Source organism: Mustela nigripes, chromosome 18 (genome assembly GCF_022355385.1).
Source record: "Mustela nigripes isolate SB6536 chromosome 18, MUSNIG.SB6536, whole genome shotgun sequence".
NCBI classification, from domain to species: domain Eukaryota; kingdom Metazoa; phylum Chordata; class Mammalia; order Carnivora; family Mustelidae; genus Mustela; species Mustela nigripes.
In genome coordinates this window covers 27045081-27061997 of record NC_081574.1, presented here as the reverse complement: position 1 = coordinate 27061997, position 16917 = coordinate 27045081, and the positions used below count along the sequence as shown (strand labels likewise).

The 16917-nt window shown below is 41.0% G+C and overlaps 1 protein-coding gene across 1 annotated transcript in view; it reads left to right on the top strand.

Annotated features, from left to right (window-relative positions):
- Positions 1–14833, top strand: part of GSR (glutathione-disulfide reductase) — a 47837-nt gene extending 33004 nt beyond the window's left edge. The window contains exons 8-13 of the mRNA XM_059384116.1: positions 1360–1446; positions 2739–2897; positions 6370–6481; positions 8500–8631; positions 10557–10690; positions 13938–14833. Of these exons, the coding sequence (XP_059240099.1) occupies positions 1360–1446; positions 2739–2897; positions 6370–6481; positions 8500–8631; positions 10557–10690; positions 13938–14087 (774 nt within the window). The 3' untranslated portion in view covers positions 14088–14833. The remainder of the gene's footprint in view (positions 1–1359; positions 1447–2738; positions 2898–6369; positions 6482–8499; positions 8632–10556; positions 10691–13937) is intronic.
- Positions 14834–16917: the final 2084 nt, after the last annotated feature.

The window sequence follows — 16917 nt, the reverse complement described above, 5'->3', positions numbered from 1 at the left end:
CAGGCACCCCTGTTTTTGTTTTTGTTTTTTTGTTTATTTTTTGTTTTTTGTTTCTTGTGTTTTTTTGATTCATCATGATAGTACCCACTGGGTTTTGGTACAGTTTTGAGCTTTCAGGGACATGGTTCCAGGCAATCACAAGAGTGTTGGCCTAAAAGGGCGCCTGGGTGGCTCACAGTGGGTTGAGCCGCTGCCTTCGGCTCAGGTCATGATCTCAGGGTCCTGGGATTGAGTCCTGCGTCGGGCTCTCTGCTCAGCGGGGAGCCTGCTTCCTCCTCTCTCTCTCTGCCTGCCTCTCTGCCTACTTGTGATCTCTCTCTGTCAAATAAATAAATAAAATCTTAAAAAAAAAAAAAAAAGTGTTGGCCTAAGAATCTGTTTGACCTTAACAAGCGTGTGATTTGAGCAAGTCATTTAATTCTTTAGGAATATTTATCAGATTCCTAACGATTCAAATGCTACGATTCTAATTCTTGATTATTTGAGTAAATAGAGGGAGACAAGGGAAATTAATAACCCCAGTCGACATGTACTTAAAGGAACTTTCTCTTTGGCCTTGAGACTTATCATATAATTTACCTGCAGGAGATTTATATCCTGAAGAATGTCTCCCCTAGGTAAATGTTATGTTATTTTGCATCGCAGGAATATATCCAGAAAACTGGAAGGAAGGAGAGAGGCAGAGGGATTGACAGCCTTAATTTAATGTATAAGTAAGGAAATAAACCGCAGCACTATTATCAGTAGAGTGGATAATCCCTGCATTTGGAAAACCAGCTCATTTGCATATGCACTTGGGTTTCCTCCCCTTGCCAACCCCCATTCTCCAAACATCAGGCTGATTCTCCTCTTCCCTGTCCTGGTGTGAGTCCGTTCTAGAACTATCCTATGAATAACTCATGACCTCCTATCTTCACCCCACCTGGGGTTTGTTGCAGGTGGATTATCACAAAGACCTCTGCAGGGCCATGGTCTTGACTTTTTTGCATAAATAAGGAGATTTTGCTTCCTTAAATCATACAAGAGTAGAAGCTGCCTTGGAAGGAGAATTTCTGTTCCAAAGACATAATTATGGGGAAATGCAGCAGGCTTGAGAGGGACATGGCAAAGAGAATAGAAGCCCGAAGGCTGCCTGTCTGTTTAACTCTAAAACGAGACTGCGTGAAATCAGACATAATACAGACCTTGGTGGTGATGTAGGAAAACAGATCGAAACTCCTCTTACAATATGGCCATGAAGGAAAGAGGAGATAGGAGGCAGGATGCAGATATTTGGGTACCAAGTTTGTAATGTTATCTTCATTTAAATTTTATTCCTTTCCCACCACCCATCTCTCTGGTGCCTTTGTTTGTATACAGGTACTTAGAAATTTTGATTCCATTATCAGTTCAAACTGCACTGAAGAGCTGGAGAATTCTGGCATAGAGGTCCTGAAGTACTCACAGGTATGGCTGAGCCTCAGACATGTTTATAGCCCTTATTCCTGTGTGTGTTGTGAATCCCACTTTATGCTATTGGTTCCACCTGAGTGTTTAATAAACGCAAACTCTGTGTCTCCCCCAGTCAAAGTATCCCTTTCTAGAGTACTACCAATTCTTTTCTTTATCCTAAGCAGCTGTATTTCTCAATATGTTAGTAAAGTCAAGGTATAAAAGATTAGAAATCTGGTAGTTAAATCTAGTTAAAACTACAACTCGTGTGTGTGTGTGTGTGTGTGTACGTGCTCAAATGCCTTATCGAACATGCTTATTTTTGAGGATTGTATTTCTTTTTCAGAGAATAATATTATGGACTCTGTTTTTAAAGTGCTCCCCTTTGAGTTCTGCAAATGGACAGACTTACAGAGTACTCTACTTCTTTGGAATCACTGAATTTCATTTTTCGTGTAGCATTAGGCTTGCAAAAGCAATTTTGTCTCTCGAGCTGCACCCTCTCAGCGATGGCCCCATCAAATACAGTAATAAATGTGAATATAGAAGTGTTAACCTGGTAGTGGAGACAGAACCCCCTTGGGATCTTCACCAGACTGTGCACCTGGCTCTTCTGATCCAATTCTCACCCCCTCCCTGTGCTGATGAGGAACATCCAGGAGAAATACTGACCATGAGGTGTGAGTGAGGTTCTTAGCAATGCCACTGCGGCCTGTTTTCTCCCCATCCTCTAGTCGCCAGCACTGTGCTTATTAGATTTGTGACTTAAGATTTTATCATGTTTTTTGGGATGCCTGGGTGGCTCAGTTGGTTAGGCAGCTGCCTTCGGCTCAGGTCATGATCCCAGCGTCCTGGGATCGAGTCCCACATCGGGCTCCTTGCTCAGCAGGGAGCCTGCTTCTCCCTCTGTCTCTGCCTGCCTTTCTGTCTGCCTGTGCTTTCTCTCTTTCCCTCTCTCTCTCTGACAAATAAATAAAATCTTTAAAAAAAAAAAAAAGATTTTATCATGTTTTTTAAGAAGCACAGTTTAAAAAACCTTGTTTTTAAGCTGAAGCATTAGGGCATTAGGGTGTTGACAGAACGGACACTTCTGGCCTTCGCCTTATAATTCAGGCCAACCTAGGAAACAGTCTAGGCTCCTAGAAGTTGCGTTGTTGGCATCCTTTGAGCAAAAGTGAATGTGTCAGCATCAAGGATCCACATGTAGGATCTGGTGGAGAATTTTTAAATGTTAAGGGTTCTAATTTCCTCTTCGTTTTCCGTCTTCTCTCCCTCTCCCCAAATTAATACGTTTTATTTGCCAATAGGTCAAGGAAGTGAAGAAGACTCCCTCCGGCTTGGAACTGTGCATGGTTACCTCGGTTCCTGGTAGGAAACCCACCTTGACCACGATTCCGGATGTTGACTGTCTGCTGTGGGCCATTGGGCGGGACCCAAACTCCAGTGGCCTGAATTTAAACAAAGTGGTAAGCTTAGTCTAACCAAAACACTTGAATATTTAGCACTTCTGTGTTCCCCACCCCCTTGACCCCTAAACTTTTGTTGGGTTAGATTTTTTTCTCTTTAATCCGTGCATCATTTGTCATCAAATCCCCTTGCTTCTTAAAACTGAAAAAAATACTGTTTTACCTTTTTAATGTGATCATCCTAGATCAGGTCTCTGCCCTGACTAGCCGCTTCCTTACAGATTTCCTTTTTACAATGATACTGGCTCTTTAAACCTTGCAATGATTCCTTATCATCTGTAACCTAATCTCGATTATTGGGTGTGTCAGTCAATCCTGGATATTTTGGGCACTTGGGGATGGAAGTAGATGTGAAGCCAGCTTACCAGTGTTGTAATTAATATTCTGAGTTGTTCTTTTAAATTTTGTTTTGTTTTGTTTTGTTTTCCAAGTCTCCTGTAGTAGCTTGGGGTCTAGGTCTCAAGAGTTTGACCCAGTTTTGAGTCTTAGTTCTGTTACTTACCTGTTGTGTGGCCTTCAGCAAGCAGCTTCATTACTCTTTTTAAGTTTCAATTGCTTCACGTAAGTATAGGGATAAAAACAGTACTTGTCTCACTGGGTTATAGATTATGCATGCAAAGTAATTAGTTTATTTCTTTATTTGGGAGAGAGAAAGTGAGAGAGAGCACTAATGGGGGAGGGAAGAGGTAGAGAGAGAGGTAGAAGCAGACTCCATGCCAAGCAGGGAGCCCAACGTGGGACTGGATCCCAGGACTCTGAGATCATGACCCAAGCCAGATGGAGACGCTGCACCGACTGAGCCACCCAGGTGCTCCACAAAGGGATTAATTTAGATGCTGGCTGGTTGTATGAATTCAGTCCATGTTAACCAGCTGCTCTTTTTGATGATGGTAAGGATTTTCCTGATAGGCTATACTACTCTGCAAGTAATAACAGGATTATTTTATGTTTGTGGTTTATATATTTGATAGGCCTTCTTGAGCAGTGTGTAACATTTTAATTAATTAATTTATTTTTAAAAAGATTTTATTTATTTATTTGACAGATAGAAGTCACAAGTAGGCAGATAGGCAGGCAGAGAGAGAGAGGAGGAAGCAGGCTCCCTACTGAGCAGAGAGCCTGATGCGGGGCTCGATCCCAGGACCCTGGGATTATGACCTGAGCCGAAGGCAGAGGCTTTAACCCACTGAGCCACCCAGGTGCCCCTTAATTTATGTTCTAATAGTAATATCCTTTATCATTATTTTTTCATTTCATAAAAGGTGTTGTTCAGCATCTTAAAAAGTAAAAATATCCAGGGAGATGTTTCCTTGTTTTTAATTACTATTTGGTGAAATCTAGTTAAACTGGTTCTCTGTTTTATATTATCCAGGTTTTCACCTTTCAAGAGATATTTTGTCATTGTATAGATACAGGCTTTGGTAGGTTGAGTTTTCAACCTTTCAAATATTTTCCTGAATCTTTAAAAAATTAGATGAAAGTTTTCAGTCTTATTCAGTATTAATATATATTTGCATGATGCAAATAAACATTTTTACCATGTATAGGTCTTGTCAACCTATACTTTGTTACTAACCCACTTTAATCTTGCCCACAACTCTTTAAGGGCTAAGGACAAAGTAACCAGAAGCAGCGCACTAATAATAAACAGTCTACCAGGCTGTAATTCTGTGGGGTAGGGAGGATATCTGTATTACTTACCACTATTTACAGTGACCAGGTTAATGCCTCATTTGTACTAGAAGCTCAAGTATTTGTAAATAAATAGGCAGTTATACAAGGTCCCATAGCTGGTAAGTGGCAGAGCTGGGATTTGAACCAGGTCTCTGTCTAAAGGTCGTACTCTTAACCACTGTGTTTTCTATTTCCACTCTTTTTCTTCTCACATGGGAGTTTATACAGGTGGGATCTGCAAAGCCACAAGATAAGCATGCCACATCTTTTTGGAGCTAAAATTTGACTCAGTATGCAGGAAAAATATTTGGTTAAGGAAACATCAGTATGTTTTAGAGAGAATACCGAATTTATTTGGATTTTTAAAAATTAAAATGGTGGGGCGCCTGGGTAGCTGAGTTGTTAAGCATCTATCTTCAGCTCAGGTCATGATCCCAGAGTCCTGGGATTGAGCCCTATATTGGGCTCCTCGCTTGGTGTTCTCCTGCTTGTGTTCCCTCTCTTGCTGTGTCTCTCTGTCCAATAAATAAAATCTTAAAAATTAAAACGGTAAGCTTCAAACAAGCCTGCTTTTGATGACTGCTTCAGGCTAACCCCTCTAAGTTATGAATTAGTGCACTTCAAGAGGAGTGCTTCAGTGGAAAAAGGGTCCCCACCCAGATTTTATTTATTTATATAATATGAAAAAGAGAGTGGGTGGGAAGGAGAGAATCCGAAGCCAACTCCACACTGAGCGCAGAGTGTAGCACAGGGTTTGATCCCACAACTGGTAGATCACGACCTGAGACAAAACCGGGAGTCAGATGTGTAACTCACTGAGCCACCCAAGTGCCCCCATTCAGTGGGAAAAGTTTGAAAGTTTGAAAACGCTGTCTTTGATGGACTCCACAGCAGTAGGAAGTAGCGCATCTGAGAGTTGAGTATTTCCTTTTCATGTTTTACCTGACCAGCTGAATTGTATTGCAAAGGCGAGTCCTGTTAAATACTTCAAAATTGGATAAAATACTACCTTTTATTTATTATTTATTTATTTATTTATTTATTTATTTAAAAAGATTTTATTTATTTATTTGACACAGAGAGATCACAACTAGGCAGAGAGGCAGGCAAGCAGGAAGCAGGCTCCCTGCTGAGCAGAGAGCCTGATGTGGGGCTCGATCCCAGGACCCTGAGATTATGACCTGGGCCGAAGGCAGAGGCTTAACCCACTGAGCCACCCAGGTGCCCCAAATATTACCTTTTAAATTAAGCAAGAGATAGGAACTTTTCAGCTTTTTTTTTTTTTTTAAGATATTTTATTTATTTATTACAGAGAGAGAGAGAGAGATCATAAGTAGGCAGAATGGCAGGCAGAAAGGGGAAAGCAGGCTCCCCACTGAGCAGGGAGCCAGATGCGGGATTCTATCCCGGGACACTGAAATTGTGACCTGAGCCGAAGGCAGACAGTTGCTTAACTGACTGAGCCACTCAGGTGCCCCTGAACTTCTCAACTTGTTGTCATCTTGGGTGCCTGGGTCATAGTCCCAGGGTCCCGGGATGGAGCCCTGAGTCGGGCTCCCTGCTCAGTGGGAAGCCTGCTCCTCTGTCTCCCTCTGCCGGCCTCCCCCCACCCTGGCTCATGCCTGCTCAAATAAATACATAAAACTATTATAAAAAAAAATGTTTTTCATCTTGTGGTTGAGTGTTGCGGTTTTCAGATTCAGGCTGAGAAGGTGCTTGAACTGAAGATCCAGAGATTGGGTTTGCCTTTTTTGGTAGATAGGCCAAATAGTGACATGATAGCCTTTCACTTTTTTAGGGGATTCAAACTGATGACAAAGGTCATATCATAGTAGATGAGTTCCAGAATACCAGCGTCAGAGGCATCTATGCTGTTGGGGATGTGTGTGGAAAAGCTCTTCTTACTCCAGGTACTGTTTCTCTTTTCTCGGGTAAGGGAAGCTCTGCGGGTTGTAGAAACTGTTGAGCCATTCACAGTCTGTTCAACTTAAGCAAAGTTGAAAGGATGAGTGTCTTAATGTGGGCAAAATAATAATGTACGGAAATCGTTCGGTACCTGGTGTTTTCTGACTAATACTTAGTTTTCCTTAAAAGACTAAAAGTGCTTTAGTGAAGATTGAAATTGTTATTGAGACGACAGCTTCTTTCTTCTGAAGAGACTAAGTTAGAATCTCAGTTGCATGGGGTGACCGTGGAAGGAGGTGGCTTTGGGAAGAAGCAATGTAGAGTGGCATTCTTGTATGATTATGTAGTCCTTTTTTTTTTTTTAAGGTCTTCATTTTTATTTGTGTGCATGTATTTTTTAATTTATTTTTTAAAGTAGGCTCCATACCCAACATGAGGCTTGAGCTCATGATCCTGAGATTTGAAAGTCACATGCTTTACCCACTGAGCTAGCCAGGTGCCCTGATTATTTATTATAACGACGAAGATCAACCCAACTTCCTTCATCCCATACCCCAATCTACTTCCTGAGTTAACTGGCACCATTCCAAGCTCTTTGCCCCACCTGTATTAGTAACATCGCTCCAGCTGCTTTCACTCTGTACCCCTGTGCTAACTCACCAGTCTTTCTAAAATGGTCCTGGGTCTTTTGTCAGACTGGGAAGTTACTGCAGTCACTTGCCCAAAGCCTTATAGCTCCTTCAGGAAGTTCTTTTAGCCAAAGCAAAATAAACAAGCAAAGTTTCAAAAACTTGACAATAATTTAATTGTTGAAAATTATATCAAAGAAAATTTCTTATGTATCCTACCAATACCTTATTTTGGGAAAAAAATGTGAAATCAACAAAATTAATAACTGATGCTTTTGCTAATGTAGGCATTTTTTTTTCTAAATACGAGATTAAAAACAGGCTAAGGAGAATAAACTTTAAAAAAATAAGAAGTAAAAGTAATTTAAAAAATAAACATAAAAAAGTCTTATGTGGGCTCCTGGGTGGCTCAGTTGATTAAGCGTCAAAAAAAAAAAAAAAGCATCTGGGACGCGTGGGTGGCTCAGTTGGTTAAGCAGCTGCCTTCGGCTCGGGTCATGATCCCAGGGTCCTGGGATCGAGTCCCACATCGGGCTCCTTGCTCGGCAGGGAGCCTGCTTCTCCCTCTGCCTCTGCCTGCCTCTTTATCTGCCTGTGCTCGCTCGCTCTCTCTCCCTCTGTCTCTGACAAATAAATAAATAAAATCTTTAAAAAAAAAAAAAAAGCATCTGACTCTTGATCTCAGCTCAAGTCATGATCTCAGGGTGGTGAGTTCAAGCCCCACGTTGGGCTCCAACTTAAAAAAAAAAAAACAACTTACTCTGTCAAGTCAGTAGCAGCATGACTAAGTGTGTAATTGGCGATTGAGATAATATCAGAACCAAAGGAGCCCAGAGTCCCTTTGGACAGCGAGGGAGAGTGTGGAATCATTCATTATCCAGGATCATGGTCTTTATCCTTGCTAAGCAGAGCCCTAATCCATCAGGACTAGCCAGGGAGGAGGAGCCATGATGTACGTGGTAGATAGGGGGAGGCTGGGGAGGCCTTCTCAGGAATTAAAGGAAAAAAAAACAAACACTGTGAAATGGGTAAGGTTATAACGTACAACTGCAGTTGCTCAAAACTAATATAGTTTGCTTCATCCGTATTGTATCCAAAAGCCAATATCCTAATTCAGTAGGTAACTGTCTGCCAGATGATTGGGAACTAGTAAATATGTCCTACCTTCCCCGCCACCAATAGAACGTACAGAATTCACATAAGCTGATAGTTTTTTGAATTGTTAACCAAGGCATTGGTATGTCTTCATTATGGTGATCTAGATATTATAATGAGCTTTGGTGTGACTCTTTGTCAGTATTACTTTAAGCCAGAACAGGAAATGGTTAGTAGAACAATTCTGTGGTTTAAAGTGAGCAATAAACTGAAATGCTGATTTCTAAATATCTTTGTAGTTGCCATAGCTGCTGGCCGAAAACTTGCCCATAGACTTTTTGAATGCAAAGAAGATTCCAAATTAGACTATGACAACATCCCCACAGTCGTCTTCAGCCACCCCCCGATTGGGACAGTGGGACTCACGGAAGGTAGGTATTTAAAAACACAGGTAATTTGTAATTTCCGTCTTCCCTGGAACTTCAGGGGGAGGTTGTTGACTAAACCTATCTTCACTCCCTAAATTCCACTCCTTTCTGGCATGGCCTCTTGTCATAATTCCAGTTTCCTCCTTAACTGCTAACACTTGGAGAGTAGAATTCCTTTTCCCCACACCACCCTTTTTGTCTCTTTGCCTTTTTTTAGCTTTCTTATTTGAACTAATTTAAAATTTAAAGAAAAGCTGCAAAAATATAGTATAGTCCCCTTATCTGCAGTTTCACTTTCCATGGTTGGTTCGCCGTGACCAACCGTGGTCTGGAAGGAGATGATCCTCCTGACTTATCGTCAGAAGGTCAGGAGTAGCCTAACGCTGGGTCACAGCACCTACGTCACTCACCTCACTTCATCTCACCACACAGGCATTTGTCACCTCACATCATCACAATAAGGGTGAGTGCAGTATGATAAGGCATTTTGGGAGAGACCACATTCATGTAACTTTTTTTACAGTGTACTATAGTTGTTTTTAATATCAGTTAATTGTTAATCCACTGTACCTAACTTACAAATTAAACTTTATCATAGATATGTAGGTATAGGAAGAACAGTATACAGAGGCTTTGGTATTATCCAGTTTCAGGCATCCACTGGGGACCTGGAATGTTTTCCCTGTGCATAGTAGGAGACTACTGTACTACAAAGGACTATGTATACCCATAACATTTTTGCTTTACCATAGTTTTTCTCTACACACAAACACACACATGCTTCAATATCTGTTTCCTGGGAACGAGTCCATTCCTTTACATAAGCAAGATACAGTTTTCAAAAGACAACATTTCAATACATTACAATATGTATTACAATATGCAGGGATAGGGAAAATAGGTAAAGGGGATTAAGAGGTCTAGACCTCGAGTTATAAAATAAACAAGTCATGGGAATGAAAAACACAGCACAGGGAATATAGCTATTAATATTAAAATAACTTTGTATGCTGACAGATGGTGACTACACTTAATCATGGTGAGCATTTTGTCATATTTATAATTGTTGAATCAGTATGTTGCATGCCTGAAACTAACAATATTATGTCATAATGCTTCAGTTTACAAAAAAGGTAATAAAAAAGAAATAAATTCATATAATATTATGCAGACTTTAGATCTTACTCATATATTGCTAATTTTTTGCATTGCATTTTTATAATTTTTGCATTTTGCATTTGCATTGCAAAAATGCATTTTTGCATTTTACATATTGCATTTTTTCCTTTCTTTTTTTATTCTTTAGGTTTTTTTTCTTTTTAAAGTAATCTCTGTAGCCAACATGAGGCTCAAACTCAAAACCTCCAGATCAAGAGTCATATGTTCAACCAACTGAGCCAGCCAGCTGCCCCTTAAACAATGTCATTTTTAACACTTTTTCCCCGAATGTCAGTATTCAGTCCAGCATGTAATGCATTGTATTTGTTTTCTTACCCCTTTGGTCTCCTTTAATCAAGAGACAGAAATTCTGGGGCACCTGGGTGGCTCAGTGGGTTAAAGCCTCTGCCTTCAGCTCAGGTCATGATCCCAGGGTCCTGGGATCCAGCCCCGCATCCGGCTCTCTGCTCAGCAGGGAGCCTGCTTCCCTTCCTCTCTCTGCCTACCTCTCTGCCTACTTGTGATCTCTCTCTCTCTGTCAAATAAATAAATAAAATATTAAAAAAAAAGAGAGACAGAAATTCCTTAGCCTTTCCTTTGTCTCTCATGACATTGGCATTTATGTTACATAATGTCCCTCTTTGTAGTTTTCTTTGATATTTTCTCATGATTTTACTCAGATTATATATTTCTGGTCATCTCTCTCTTCAACAGCTCAGTGAAATTATTTAGGTTTTTGACAGATGCTTTTTCCCCCCTGTGCATTATAGATGAGGCCATCTATAAATATGGAAAAGAAAATGTGAAGACCTATTCAACCACCTTTACCCCAATGTATCATGCGGTTACCAAAAGGAAAACAAAATGTGTGATGAAAATGGTTTGTGCCACTGCAGAGGAAAAGGTATGGGAAAAATGTCTTCACACTTGGCAAGGATGGGGGTATTTGGCAGGATCGGGAGAGGGGAGACCAAGTAAAGAGTTAAGCCTCCTCTGTTTGAGCTGGTGCAGTCCTACTTTTATCTGCCTACATATACTAGCAAGAATGACCAGGAGACACGGAGTGACAAGCTTGCAAATCTTTATTGTTCTCCCCTTACCCGGATGTTTACCCCTATTTATATCCCCTCTCCTCCAATCAGCAGGCTGTACACGTGAAAGGGAGCATGATCAGTACTTAGCATGATAAAAGGCACGCGGTGTCCACGGGCTTCCTGTTCTGGGCATAGCCAATCATTTTTCAGGTGGTGCGCAAGTCCTCTGTTTAGCCGCAGGCGCAAGCGCCATGTTGTCTGCTATGTACATAGCTGCCCCCGACACTTTGTAATATTTCTTTAAGAAAGAAGGTTCCAGGGGCCCCTGGGTGGCTCATTCAGTTAAGCGTCTGCCTTTGGCTCAGGTCATGATCCTGGAGTCCTGGGATCGAGTCCCACTTCCGGCTCCCTGCTCAGTGGGGAGCCTGCTTCTCCCTCCCCTTCTGCCTCTCCCCCTGCTTGTACGCTCTCTCTGTCTCTCTCAAATGAACAAATAAAAACTTTTAAAAATAAAAAAGACAGAAGGTTCCATATATTTATGCTTTTAAAACAGGAAAGTTTGAAAACCACAGAAAAGCTCACTGTCATGGACCTATAGGTTAGAATAGATAGACCCCTTAGAAATACTGGTAAGTATAAGAACTTACCGGAAGATTAATTTAGATTTAACATAGCCAATCAGGGAAGAAGAGAGCGCTTATTCAATAAAATTTTCTGGGATACCACTTACCTAGTTTTGGTTTAATGTTTTGAGGAACTGTCTGACTGTTTTCCAGAGTGGCTACAGCCCTGTGTGAGGGTTCTGGTGCCCCCAGCCCCTTGCGACTTGTTACTTGTCTTTAGTTGGAACCATCCCACTGGATACAAAGTGGTATCTCATTGTGATTTAGATTTTGAACAGGTTTGAATTTGAACAGATTTTTTTTAAAATAATTTTTATAATAGGTTTGTTTGGGTATTAGTCAACCTTTGGGGCTTTTAAAATTAATTAGTTAATTAATTAATCTGACAGAGAGAGACTGTGAGAGAGGGAACACAAGCAGGAGGAGTGGGTAAGGGAGAAGCAGGCTTCCTGCTGAGTAGGGAGCCTGACCCTGGCTGGATCCCAGGACCTTAGGATCATGACCTGAGCTGCCCAGGCGCCCCCCATGGGGCTTTTTTACAAATTGAATTAAATATTACAGCAGGACATGGCAGAATGCCCTGGGAACGTGGCTCTGTGAAGGGACAGCGGCTTAGTTAAAGATTCAGGTGTCGTTTCTTTTGTCAAAAAGAACGTAGTCTGTATGTGATTCGGTGACCCTGTAAATCAAAAGCCAGAAGACATAATCCTTGTATTATAGAAATCAGCGTCACTGAAGATTGACAGAAGCAGAGAATCAGAGCAAAGAAGATTAGTAAAGTGAGCAGCAAAACAGAAGTTGCTGTTTTCTGGCCCTGAATGTTCCTGAATAGTCTAAGATGTTCATATATTGGATCAGTGAGGTCTCTTCTTTTCTCTTAATCGGTTATTTCTTCATGCCTTTTATCATTCATTCATTTGATAAACATTACTTCACAGACTACCAAAGACTAAGAACTGGGATGTGGAGAGGAATCCTGTAAAGTTCGTGCCATCCCCAAAAGCTCTTTGTAAATTCAGTTTAGATCACAATATCTAAGAAAAATCTGGCTGTGTTATATATGTATGGTTTGGGACTTTTTTGTTGTAAATTGAGATATACTTTTTTTAATTGTAAAAAAACAGAACATAAAATTTACCATCCTAATCATGGTAAGTATAGAATTCAGTAGTGTGTTTTTTTCTTTCTTTTTTAAAAGATTTATTTATTTGACAGAGAGACAGAGAACAGCCAAGGGAACAGTAGGCAGAGGGAAAGAGAGAAGCAGGCTCGCCCTAAGCAGGGAGCCTAATGGAGGGCTTGATCCTGGGGTCCTGGGATCATGACCTGAGCTGAAGGCAGATGCTTAATAACTGAGCCACCCAGGTGCGCCTCAGTAGTATATTATTTATTCATTTATTTTTAAAGATTTTATTTATTTATTTGACAGAGATTACAGAAGGCAGAGAGGCAGGAGAGAGAGAGGAGGAGGAAGCCGGCTCCTTGCTAAGCAGAGAGCCTGATGCGGGGCTCGATCCCAGAACCCTGGGATCATGACCTGAGCCGAAGGCATAGGCTTCAACCCATTGAGCCACCCAGGCACCCCTATTCTTGATTTATTTTTAACCAAAGTATTTTTATAGCTAAATTTTATACTTTCTCACTTTGGTAAGAATATTTGCTGGAGGGGAACATTAACAATTAACACAGTTTTAAAATGATTGAGAACCAACTGGAAAATGCTATGTGAAACAGATACCTCTTAATGGTCCTCCGTGTGGTCATGCAGTGTGTATGGACGAAGGGCCGCGTGAGGGCGATCTTGTGCATGGTCCTGTGGAGAGAGTGGGAGCAAATGTAGGCAGGTCCCCTCTGTGTAGAGACTAAAATCTGCAGGGAGGATGGGCTGTAATTCTAGTCCCCAGAGAAATAGAACATTGTAGGGGGAGAGTCATGAAAGAGAGAGAGTGGTGCTGGAGATCACATGATAGACAGTTTGACTTGGTTGGGAAGGCGAATGGAGCTATCAGAGGAAGGAATGGGCTTAACTCAAAAGGGAAGGAAAAGTTGTCCGGACAGAGGGAACAGCTTGTGCAAAGGAGAGAGCACAGTGAACACTCTGGACAGAAGGAAAGCCGGAGGGGCCTGAGCGGTAAGGGCTGTGGGGGGTTGCTGGGGAGGGACATGGATGCAGGACTGCATAGTACCCTGTGTCCTTCCATGTCCAGATAAGAGACTCAGGTGTCTTAGAGGTTTTAAAATATCACGTATCTCGCATGACAAGTAAAAAATGTGGGTTAAAGCCTCTGCCTTCGGCTCAGGTCATGATCCCAGGGTCCTGGGATCGAGCCCCGCATCGGGCTCTCTGCTCCATGGGGAGCCTGCTTCCTCCTCCCTCTCTCTCTGCCTGCCTCTCTGCCTGTCAAATAAATAAATAAATAAAATCTTTAAAAAAAAAGTATTAATCTACCTAATAAAAATGTTACTTAAAGCGTTTTTCTTTTTTTTGCTCCAGGTGGTTGGGATCCATATGCAAGGAATCGGGTGTGATGAAATGCTGCAAGGTTTTGCTGTTGCGGTTAAAATGGGTGCAACAAAAGCTGACTTTGACAACACGGTTGCTATTCACCCGACCTCTTCAGAAGAACTGGTCACACTTCGTTGAAAACCCGGACACTCAACGTAGCTGGCAGTTGGACCAGTAGACCTGAAAAGAACCAAATTACCATGTTTACTTACGTTCCCCTTTTACGTATTTCCTTATTGTAACCGGGAAATTCTGATAGTGGAAATTTTCAGCGCATGATAGGACTTATTTATGTAATTAGAGATTTGTTTTGTCATCCAGCGTTAATTTTCATTTGATTCCACCTCATAGTAATCAATATTTTAAAGTTGTTTTATTTTTTGTTTACAGCTCTGTGCTAGCTGTTTTTGTTTTGTTTTGTTTTGTTCTGTTTTGTTTTTGTTTGGGCCTCCTTCCATCTATAAAACTATATGAAGTACCGTGAATTAAGGTACTTGAATGAATACAACTTGCTAGTTTTTAATAGATGAGGACGCAGCTCTGAGGATTACAAAGCTGCTTTAAAGATGTAACCTTTCTCTAAAAATGTCTAACACAAGAGACCCATCTTCCCTATTTTATTTCTTTCATTTTAAATGATTAAAAAAAAAATCATGTTCCTTTTATGAGATGAAGTACATCAAACTTGGGAAAGATTTACACGAGCAAGGGACATTTTGGAAGTGATTTCTTCTTTCAGAAGGAGAATTCAAAGTCTCTTCCTCTGCTGAGTTCATAGTTCAATGAGAGATTTCAAGTTTTTTTCTGTGTTCTATCATTTTTTTTCCCTGAAAACTATTTTCAAAAAACGGAAAATAAAATCATAGACTTTTCTTATAACAAAATTTGTTATTAGGAATTTATACCTAAGAAATCATTTTCTAAGACTTTTTCACATTGGGGATTACATGCTAACAGCGAGCTACCTTTAGTAGGCTTTAAGGCCTTATACGGGGCAGGGCGGAGATTTTTATAGATTAAGAGCAGAGGTATAAAAGAAACAATTAGCGGGGTACCTGGGTGGCTCAGTGGGTTAAGCCGCTGCCTTCGGCTCGGGTCATGATCTCAGGGTCCTGGGATCGAGCCCCACGTCGGGCTCTCTGCTCTGCGGGGAGCCTGCTTCCTCCTCTCTGCCTACTTGTGATCTCTGTCTGTCAAATAAATAAATAAATAATCTTTAAAAAAAAACAGCAAAGTTAATGAGTCGGAAGAACAATCTAGAAATCACTTAGGTTTTCAGCATTTTATTTCCATTAGCTTTCACCAACTAGGTAAACTAGTTCAAAAGTTTTCCATGGTTTTTATTAGTAACAGTGCTACTGAGTTCTTTCTTGAAGCTTTAACTGAATGTCTTTCTGGTTAGCCATGTCCAGGTTGCTGACTTACTGAGTAGGTCCAAAATCATCAGAAGAAAAATACTATGTTAGTAACTAGGTTATGTAATTGTTGCAGCAAGAAATTGGGGTCTAAAAAACCAAACATGGACTGATAAAACTACTCCCCATCTCTTTGTCAACCACCTAAAAGGTAGTAGACCACGGTTTTCGGCCAACCCGGTTTGTGTCTTACTCTGCATAGGGCCCAGACTTTCGGTGTAACTTTGTAAGGAACAGGGGAGATGCTACTAGTTAGAGCCACTCTAACATCATGTATTTTTTTCTTAGGTGTCCATTGCCCTGCTTTTTCTTTGTGTCCGCGGTAAACCAACATGCATGTAACCTTTTCCAGGTTGCAGTCTTCATTCTCATCAGTTCCCAAACAGGTCTAACCTGTGAAGCGATCTGGCAGCCCAGTCTGTATTACACAAAGCACTGAGCAACGTAAAGATATACAAAGCAGCACCTTGTAAACTATCTGGCACATTGTAGGTCTGCTCATTAGAGTGGAAGTTTCAAGAAAGACACTATCTCTTTGAGAGAGAGCACAAACAGTGGGGAGTGGGAGAGAGAAGCAGACTTCCCACTGAGCAGGGAGCCTGATATGGAGCTCGATCCCAAGACCACAGCCTGAGCTAAAGGCAGATGCTTAACCAGCTGAACCACCTGGACACTCCCCGCCCCAACCTTCTGATTTTCTTAATGCCATTTTCTTTTCTCTATTGTGTATTTTTTGGTGTTTTTGTTTTTGTTTTTTTTCAGTGAGCTCTATGCCTATGTGGGGCTTGAATTCATGACCCCAAGATCAAGAGTCACAGGGTCTGCTCTATTGACTGAGCCAGTCAGGTGCCCCTCTAGCTTATTTTATTGTAATAATGCAGAATATATAATACATGTAACATAAAAAAATGTGTTAACTGACTGTGTTATTGGTAAGGCTTCTGGCCAACCATAGACTATTAGCTGTTAAGTTTTTGGGGAGTCAGAAGTTATACCAGTGTTTTGGTTGTGGAGGTTATGGTGCTTTTAACCCCCACATTGTTGAGGATCAGCTATCCTGGGTTTCAAGTAATCATGTACTGTAGAATAAGAGATAAAATTCTACACAAATAACTCATTCAAAGCATTGTGTTCATCACAAGGTGACCATATGATTTATTGCCTAGAATGGGACAGTTGGGCGTGAAAGGGGACACTATGAATTAATTGGAACAATGGGCACTAATTTATACTACTGCAAGAAAATGGGACAGTGCCAAAAAGCATTGTTGGAAGCAGTGGAAACATGCAAGTTAAAAGACAGAAAGTGCCGTTTCGCTGGGAAAACTGAAGGGCATGAGAAAAAGAGTTGTATATGGTGTGAAGTTTGGGATTGTGGAGGAGGTTGGAACATGTGGAAGGTACAGTAAAGCAGAATTGGGCGAAGAACATATGAGAAATAATAGAGTTCAGTTTGGAGCATTAGAGAGAGTGTTGGTTTTGTTTAGAATGTTCTTCCCCCATTTGTTTACGTGATGGTCCGATTATGTGTTGCTGCATTACAACCTTCCTGA